At 39.5% G+C, this 9,250-nt stretch overlaps 1 protein-coding gene across 3 annotated transcripts in view; it reads right to left on the reverse strand.

The window, feature by feature from the left end:
* Positions 1 to 8,132, reverse strand: part of LOC110530600 (putative leucine-rich repeat-containing protein DDB_G0290503) — a 28,707-nt gene extending 20,575 nt beyond the window's left edge. For all 3 annotated transcript variants that reach the window (XM_021613810.2, XM_021613811.2, XM_021613809.2), the window contains exons 1-23: positions 7,821 to 8,132; positions 7,525 to 7,655; positions 7,108 to 7,137; positions 5,977 to 6,001; positions 5,624 to 5,692; positions 4,558 to 4,647; positions 4,358 to 4,426; positions 4,173 to 4,256; positions 3,822 to 3,908; positions 3,550 to 3,633; positions 3,313 to 3,387; positions 3,055 to 3,144; positions 2,842 to 2,928; positions 2,645 to 2,734; positions 2,441 to 2,530; positions 2,192 to 2,281; positions 1,900 to 1,962; positions 1,659 to 1,721; positions 1,408 to 1,476; positions 1,214 to 1,297; positions 1,009 to 1,095; positions 773 to 856; positions 571 to 639 (exon numbers count right to left, since the gene is read on the reverse strand). In XM_021613810.2, the coding sequence (XP_021469485.1) occupies positions 571 to 639; positions 773 to 856; positions 1,009 to 1,095; positions 1,214 to 1,297; positions 1,408 to 1,476; positions 1,659 to 1,721; positions 1,900 to 1,962; positions 2,192 to 2,281; positions 2,441 to 2,530; positions 2,645 to 2,734; positions 2,842 to 2,928; positions 3,055 to 3,144; positions 3,313 to 3,387; positions 3,550 to 3,633; positions 3,822 to 3,908; positions 4,173 to 4,256; positions 4,358 to 4,426; positions 4,558 to 4,647; positions 5,624 to 5,692; positions 5,977 to 6,001; positions 7,108 to 7,137; positions 7,525 to 7,655; positions 7,821 to 7,896 (1,786 nt within the window). In that variant the 5' untranslated portion in view covers positions 7,897 to 8,132. The remainder of the gene's footprint in view (positions 1 to 570; positions 640 to 772; positions 857 to 1,008; positions 1,096 to 1,213; positions 1,298 to 1,407; positions 1,477 to 1,658; positions 1,722 to 1,899; positions 1,963 to 2,191; positions 2,282 to 2,440; positions 2,531 to 2,644; positions 2,735 to 2,841; positions 2,929 to 3,054; positions 3,145 to 3,312; positions 3,388 to 3,549; positions 3,634 to 3,821; positions 3,909 to 4,172; positions 4,257 to 4,357; positions 4,427 to 4,557; positions 4,648 to 5,623; positions 5,693 to 5,976; positions 6,002 to 7,107; positions 7,138 to 7,524; positions 7,656 to 7,820) is intronic.
* Between the last annotated feature and the right edge of the window lie 1,118 nt (positions 8,133 to 9,250).

Genomic DNA, 9,250 nt, shown 5'->3' on the forward strand with positions numbered 1-9,250 from the left:
TTAGTGTTCCTGACATGATGACTCCTTGCTGTCCCCAGTCCACCTGGCCGTGCTGCTGCTCCAGTTTCAACTGTTCTGCCTTATTATTATTCGACCATGCTGGTCATTTATGAACATTTGAACATCTTGGCCATGTTCTGTTATAATCTCCACCCGGCACAGCCAGAAGAGGACTGGCCACCCCACATAGCATGGTTCCTCTCTAGGTTTCTTCCTAAGTTTTGGCCTTTCTAGGGAGTTTTTCCTAGCCACCGTGCTTCTACACCTGCATTGCTTGCTGTTTGGGGTTTTAGGCTGTGTTTCTGTACAGCACTTTGAGATATCAGCTGATGTACGAAGGGCTATATAAATACATTTGATTTGTTTTGATTTGTTCCCTTTATTTTTTTGAGCAGTGTATATATATATTTTTTATTATTCTGAATTTTCAGGGGGTGCTGCAGCACCCTCAGCACCCCTACCTCATATGTTTCCACATCACAATAAATGACATTGAAACAACATTGAATTAACCAGTTTGTGCCCAGTGGGATGTTCAGCTTTCCTGTCCATCCTATTATCAAAACTCACCCAGTTTTGAGTCGTCATCGGCCTTGTCCTCCATTTCAGCAGTCAGGTCATTCAGCTCTTTCTGTAGCACTGTGCAAAAGATGTACAACCGAGTTACAGATGTGGTTGAATAATGTATGTCTCATGAGTAGTTTTACACTAAAATAATCAAAGTATTTCTCTGAAATGACCTTGTAATTAATGAAATGCTTTTTTCACTCACCTGCAATCTGGTAAATGTTGCTCTGAGTAGCCACTCCTTTCTGGAACTCCCATATCAGATTCTGCACCTCAATTATTCTCAGAACTGAAAAAGGACAACCACATTTGAAACGACTCGATTGAATTAACCTAAAAATGTAGAATTAGTCTCATTTGTAATTTGTCAGTGTCTATTTATTATAATTGCATAGCATTCCACGTGCTCTCTCAGGATGGGTTAAAACAGTGAAAACTCACTCCTTTGTCCGTTTGAACTTTTTTCCTGCAGTTCGTTGCTCTTCGTTTTTAATTCTCGGTTCTTCTGCTCCAGTTGCTTCTGTAGCTCTGAGAGACAGATACAGTTAAAATATAACAAATTAAACCATGACAGTTTTTCATAACAGAACAACCCTTCTGCAGCGCATGGAGTAATGAGGGGGAAAGCACTGGCAGTGACACTCACCATCGATCTTGTCTGCGGCTTCTGGAGAAATGATTTGAGTCCTCAGCCACTTCACTTCATCATTCAGAGCCACGATACTTAGAACTGTTAGAACCAAAATTATCTACTATTACTATACAGTGCTGCTGTCAACTGTAGAAAACATAATGTACCAATTATAAATTAGCAGAAACTTTCCAACTGGCCTCACTCACCTAGTTTGGAGATGCCTGAATTTTGACTGTTAAGTAAGTTTATCTTGTCCTCTAATTCACCCCTCACCCCTGTGAGAGGCACACACAAAACAGGCTTAGGATCATAAAGGGAGTTTCAACATCTCAGAATATCATGATGATGTGTGAGAACCAGTTTAGTCAAAATGTTAAATGTTGAGGACATGGTGAATGAAACACATTTCCAGGTAGAATGTTCTGGCTTTAGTGATAGGAAGAAGAAAGAGTCTCACGGTCATATTTGTTCTCGAGACTGAAACACGTTGCATTATTCTCCTTCAGCTGTTTCTGCAGGTCTGTTTTAAAAGGAAGGAGCATAATCTATCAGACATTCTTATCAAAGTAACACAACAATCAAATCAAAAATCAAACGTAGAACACTGTGGGTTTTATACCTAAAGTAATGATTAGAGCAGACTAGCGCTGTAGGCCTGTAGTGATAAACAAGACAGGAACAGAGGAAGTGGTCTTTACCTTTGTTTTCAGCCTGAACTCTGTCAATCTCATCCTCTTTGTCCTGAACTTGTTGCAGAAGTGCTGGAGTTCAAACAGTTCATTTTGATACACATTATAAAATTAGAGCATCATACTTCACACAACCCAATGAGGGTGTATTCACAGGGGGGTGCATTCACAGGAGGGTGTATTCACAGGAGGGTGTATTCACAGGAGGGTGTATTCACAGGAGGGTGCATTCACAGGAGGGTGCAATCACAGGAGGGTGCAATCACAGGAACATTGGAGATAATAGCAATAAAGATCTCACCAGTGATCTGGGCTGCTGTTGTCTGCATCTGCTGTGTTGTTTGTATCTGTAAATCCCTCTGTTCCCTCATTATAGAAATTATCTTCATAACTGGACAGAGAGAAAGAAAATGAGCAAAGTAACAGGTTGGGATTATTTTAGTCTGTATCCCTTCTTCAAATCATATTTCATAAATTGTTGAAAATAGCTTTTGTATTTTCTGGACAGTTAGATATGATAAAAAATATAACATTTTGCTGCTTCACTCACTCAGCTCTACGCTAGTCTCGTCCTCCCTCTTCAGTTGTTTCTTCCAAGCTTCTTGTTGTTTTTCCTTGTTGTTTAAATTCTTCTGCAGCTCTAATAAAAACACACAATGCTTTTGACATTCTTCCAATCATGCAACATTTAGTGCAAAAGGGTTCACAGTCAGTGGTGCAACCAATAACAATTACAAGTAGGGTTGGCATGTACCTGCATGTTGGGCATTGGTCTTCTTTTGTAGGTTTGATATTTGTATGTATAGGTTATTTATTGCATTCTGCAACGCTAAAATCTCCTCAGCTGAAATAATCAAGAACAGAGCAGTTAGTAGGACATGCAGAGACACTAGATCCTATTGCAGCATATCTCAGTCTAGTATCATTATGGAGAGACACTTGTCCACTTACTTAGTTCAGTGTCAGTGTTGTTGTCAGGCAGTTGTAATATCTTGTCAATTAGTTGCTGGTTCATCTCCTTCAGTTGCCTCTGTAGATCTATTTTTAAAAAAGCAATTTAGCTTTATCAGAGATCAGTTCAACTCAATGTCCAACTCAGGGGAGGGGGGGGGGGGGGGGGGGGGGGGGGTAATTATGTCTATAAAATAACAACTATTTAGTCACCAGTCATTTTAGTTTTGGATTCCTCAGTGAGCTCCGAGATCCTTTTCTGTAGCTCTGTAACCTCATTCTCCAATGTGATCATCATCACCACTGAAAAGCCAAGAGAGATAACTTAGCAATGCATTTTGGAAGAAATTCTCCTCTGATATTATCAGTATGCTTTGTGAGCTATCTTGTGTGAGTGGGCGTCTGTTTGCCCTACAGATGTTTTTTTCCCCAGGTGAGTCAGTTTCAGTAATCCAACCCAAACAAACTGACCTATTTTGGAGTCATCACTCCCTTCGGAGTTGCTCTCCAGTTCATTGATCTTGGCATCCACTTGTCTCTGTAGAACTAGACAGAACAATAGAAAAATTATTTGCGGGTGCCAGGCTTTTGGGAAAGGAAGAAGGTAGGTATTCTATGGTAAAAAGATACGCAAGGGATTCAGTTAAAGTAAAAATACAAAACTGTCTGAACATTTCTAAATCTTGAGTAGTTTAGATTATACTGTACCAGTGATTTGGGTTAAAGTCTCCTGACTGTGATTTGTTTTCTCTAACTCCCAGATCTGGGTCTGCAGTTCAATAATCTCAAGAACTAAAAAATAACAAATGTCATAGTCAAGTGAAATTACACATGCATATTTAAAATGTACAAAACTGCTATCCTGCATTCTTTCTAAGAAACTGGACTGAAAATGATTCCCTGATTCTGAACCAATTTTACACAATTGACCACTACTGAACAGTAACATGAATGCTGAAATAACAGGTTTCTTCTCTTACTACGTTGAGAACTGTGACTGTTCCTTTCCAGTTGTTCTGTTTTAAACTGCAATTGTTTCTTCTTTTCCTCCAGCTGGCTCAGTAGGTCTAAAAGACAAATAAACATCCTTCATGAAGAACCAGTAAGGTAGTTGTTAACATTTTTATTTTAACACAGTTCAGAACGGTACAAAAATCATTACCTTGATTTGATAAAAATGAAAATACATTTTGTTCACTAGGTTTCATAGTGACTATGTGGAGATAACTCACTGCAGCAAATTATACATTGTAACAAATGTTGAACAGAGTGGAACTGGAGGGTGTCATGGTTATGGTCATGGAGAGAAGGCATAATAAACAACATTCTACCAGTGATCTTGGTGGAAGTTGAGGTGGATGTGTTCTTCTTCTGTAATTCATTCACTTCATAGGTAAGAGCTGTGATCCTCAGAACTGTAATGAGAAAAATAGGAAAATGAAATAAATATGAGTGATAGGGTTTCTACCAGTAATCTAGCATCTATGGTAATACCAATTAAGTCAGCTCCACTCACCCAGGTTTCCATTGTCATGCGACATCTGTTCCAGTTGACTCATCTTATCCTCCAACTGAGCTTGCAGTTCTGTTAGATATATTATATTGTTTCAAGCATTAACAGTATTGTACCATAGTATAGTTGTTCTATAAGAAGTTGTTTGACATATCCCCCTTATGTCTAAAAGATAAGACTTGCAGTGGTGAGGTAACACTTACTGGCAATGTGATCTGATGTTTCCAGACCGCAGGTTGCAGACTTCACTCTCAACTCTCTCACTGTGAGCTTCAGTCTAAACACTTCTTGTTCTAAAATGAATAATAAAGAGTATTAGAGCCATTTAATTGGTCCCTACACTTGACATCGAATAATTGGTCTTAGATGCCCAAAATTAAATTAAAGCTTATTGGTCGCATACAACATTTTGCAGATGTTATCGCAGATGCAGCGGAATCATGGCTGGCTCTAGCCTTTTGGGGGCCCTAAGAGGCCCCCCACCTCGCGGGCAAAACATTTTAGTGGACCGCCCTTGACAGTAGAGATAAAAAATATTTACGTTTTAAAGTTAATTTCCTGCAATTCTACACATTTTGCCATGAGGTGAAGAGAAAATTTTGAAGTTTGAAAGGAAGTTTTCTGCAGTTCTACACATTTCGCCACGGGGCGGAGATCATTTTTTTTTCAGTTTTGCAGCTAATTTCCTGCAATTCTACACATTTTGCTATGACATCTTTATGCCATGTTAATGATATCTGAGTGAAAGTGACTAACAAAATAAATGGGGGCACCCTGGAGGTCAGGACCTCTGGGCACGTGCCCTGCGTGCCCGGTCGGTATTCGGCCATTATCACTACAAGTTTAGATAGCTGGCTAGACTAACTTATCAATCTAAAAATTGTTAGCTGACATGGGTAATTGATTGACTGTCAGTGACTGACATAACAAGTAAGTTGAGACATCGACTGAGTTGCTAAATGTATTAAAAATGATGTTTTTTAGGGTCGTTTATGTAGGTTATGCCTGGAGCCGGCCCTGAGTGAAATGCTTAAGTTTCTAGCTCCAACAACGCAGCAATATCAAGCAATACAATAACAATATACAATTAAGACACATCAGAACGAGCAATGTCAGAGTCCGAAATAATAATATTAGAAACATTCTGAGCAAATAATGTAAGTAATAATACAAAAAAAATACAAAATACTGCAAAGTTGGCTAGGAGCTAGAAAAAGGGCGACCGCACTTTAGGTGATATGTAGGACCAGCAGCAATACAACAGCTCACCCAGTTGAATGGTGTTGCTGGTTTTCTCCTGCAATTGTCTGTTTGTGTCCTCCAGTTGCTCTTTCAGACCTGTGAACACAGTTGTGTTAAAATAACATAGGTTCAATAGAATAATTTGTCACATCACAGATGAGACCTCATCTATTCAGATTATATGATTACATGACAACACTCATTTTAGGTAGGCATATGCAACAATATAATCTATTATTACCACATTATGTATTTCAACCACCCCCCCCCCACCCCTCGCTGAATTGCTGTAAAATTGGTGAACAATGTGCAGCATCTTATGATACCAGTATAATAATAGATTTGATATGAAGAAGTGTTTGCAAAAGCAAGGTACTCACCCTCACAGCTGTTCACAACAGTGCACTGTAAAGAAAAATGTAAGTTGATCCAATAAAAAAAAAATTAAGGCAACCAGCTGCCATATCATTTCTAGTTTGCTCAACTTTGAGGCAGGAATGTTTTGCTAACATACAGGTAACTGCCAAAATAAAGGAAACATCAACATAAAGTGCCTTAATAGGGCACACTTTTGTTGGTGGTGAAAAAAGCTGTCTCAGGCGCCGCTCCAGAATCTCCCATAAGTGTTTAATTGGGTTGAGATCTGGTGACAGATGGCCATGGCATATGGTTTACATTGTTTTCATGTTCATCAAACCATTCAGTGACCACTCATGTCGTGCTCTGTGGATGGGGGCATTGTCATCCTATGGAGGCATAACCATGGTAGCCAAAATAATGGCCTGCCCTGCAGGGGAGGGCTGAATTTTCAGTGTGCCACAGAAGACTACACAGGTCTGCTAATACAGGAGTAGTAAAGGCCTGGTGCACTAATTTTGTAAAATATAAATAATTGTTTCAAAAATACATATTTTAGTTTTTATTGTGATTTTTCAGGGGATGCTGCAGCACCCTCAGCACCCCTACTTCCTGCGGCTACGGTTACCGGTACAATCCTGAGTTAGCACAATGTGTTGTTTGTCTTGTTTAACTTCCATATGAAAATATATCATCAGCTAAACTATACATTTTAAGTTGGATGAACTAAAATATCGACTTTTGCTCAACTATGTAAATTATTTGTATATGGACATATGAATGTTGTAAAGTTGTTATTTTGTATGAGTATATCAATGTTGTCCTTAGTCACCTTTGACTCCTTTCTAGTTATTTTAAATATACCTTGACTAACTACAGACCATATAAACAGGTACAACAATCTCCCCAATGGGGAAAACTAATCCACTTGCTTTTTTGCTATATCTGTTGTAATAAATCAGATTATAAACTGGTCCTCGACAAGTCAATTGAAAAAAAGAAAGTAAAATACAACTTCCCGAAAGGCAGATAAGAAGACATGTATTAATAAGAAGACTTGTATTTTAAGCCAACACAGTATATTAAGTAAAAACTTGTTGTGTAATCAACTTAGTTATTTGTGTCGCAAAGGCAAAGTTCCTACAAGTTCTTACCTGACCAAGGTAGCCATTTGGTAAAGTGATCTGAAGGTAAGAAAAACAGAACATTACATCATTCTAACACCCAATTCCTAAGCTAATCACATTGAACATTATTATCGGGCAAGTGGAAACCAGACATGGACAAAACAACTGTTATATGCTACGAGAGAGGGACCAAGCTTGGTTTAAAAATGTGTGTATTTTGGAGTAAGAGACAGAATGTATAAGGCTCTTATGTAACAGTGTTGCTTTCTTCCCTCTCCTCGCCCCAACCTGGGCTTGAACAGGGACCCTCTGAACACATTAACAACTGCCTTCCCACGTATCATCGTTAACTATCGCTCCCACCCAAAACAATTACATCACCGATTGAAATACTACTAGCATGCACAGTTAACTAGCTAGCCATTTCACACCTATTACACTTACATTGTGCTTCCGGAGGATTGCGTCTACATCCGTTACATGAGTTATTGGCCCCTGTAAGACCACAGGGTGATCTACATTCTTTATGTCTCTCTGGATGCGAGGTTGCAAAGCATGGCCACCTTCATGGGGGACTGACAAACAAAACACATTAGTGTTCAATGACTGTCCTTAACCATTTAAACGACACATATAAATGTATATATTGTATTATATTGCTATTATCCAGTAGTACAATATCTGTCTATGCTGTGAAAATAGCTTGAAGCAATACATTTTCAAACTCAGTTGTGTCTTACCATGTCTACTTAACGAATCCTGAAGGAGACAGAGGAGAAGAAGGCAAATTAAAGTTGTCTGTATTCTTGCCATCATTCTCAGACAGACTTATGCTCGTTCCACAGTCGTCTAGCTTTTATAAAGCTGGCTGCTCCCAATGTTTGTTAAAGTTTCTGAATACTCTTCTAAAGACCTCATCCAAGGGGGAGGGGATGAAGTATCCAAGATACTCTCCAACTAATTTAAACATTGTGTAATTTTGACCTATTTCCAAATCAGGAAAACAGAGAACTTGACAACCAGCCTAGATTAGAGCAATATTAGAGCAAATAGTCTTATCAGAAAATAGTATTGCTGACGGGAAACAGGAACAGGAATCCAAAGTTCATATAACTGATATGTTATATTAACCAACCAATGGGTAGCGGTCTGGTTGCGTCCACACACTCCTCTGGACAAGGGCCATGGATGTGCGGTAAATTAAGGGGAGCTGCTGGCACTGGACGATTAGGGGCAAACAATCACGGTTTATTCATTGCATACTAAACAAAAATACGTAAAGTGTTGGTCCCATGTTTCATGAGCTGAAATAAAAGATCCCAGAAATTTTCCATACGCACAAAAAACGTATTTCTCTCCAATTTTGTGCACAAATTTGTTCCCATCCCTGTTACTGAGAATTTCTCGATTACCAAGATAAACCATCCACCTGACAGGTGTGGCATATCAAGATGTTGATTAAACAGCATTACACAGTTACACCTTGTGCCGGGAACAATAAAAATTCACTCTAAAATGTGCAGCTTTGTCACATAGCACATTGCCACAGGGAGCATGCAATTGAGGGAGCGTGCAACTGGCATGCGGAATGCAGGAATGTCCACCAGAGCTGTTGCCAGAGAATTCAATGTTAATTTCTCTACCATAAAAGCCTCTAATGCTGTTTTAGAGAATTTGGCAGTACGTTCAACTGTTCTCACAACCCAGACCACGTGTATGGCATCGTGTGGGCAAGTGGTTTGCTGATGTCAACGTTGTGAATAGAGTGCCCCATGGTGGCGGTGGGGTTATGGTATGGGAAGGCTATAAGCTATTTTATCTATGGCAATCTTAATGCACAGAGATACTGTGACGATACCCTGAGGCCCATTGTCGTACCATTCATCTGCCGCCATCCCCTCATGTTTCAGAATGATAATGCACAGCCCCATGTTGACAGGATCTGTACACAATTCCTGGAAAATTCCCAAATTCCAATTCCAAAATGGCCCAGTTCTTCCATGGACTGCATACTCACCAGACATGTCACAGATTAAGCATGTTTGGGATGGTCTGGATCGACGTGTACGACAGCATGTTCCATTTCCCGCCAATATCCAGCAACTTCACACAGCCATTGAACAGGAGTGGGACAACATTCAACAGGCCACAATCAACAGCCTGATTAACT

The sequence above is a fragment of the Oncorhynchus mykiss genome, chromosome 8 (genome assembly GCF_013265735.2).
Source record: "Oncorhynchus mykiss isolate Arlee chromosome 8, USDA_OmykA_1.1, whole genome shotgun sequence".
NCBI lineage: Eukaryota > Metazoa > Chordata > Actinopteri > Salmoniformes > Salmonidae > Oncorhynchus > Oncorhynchus mykiss.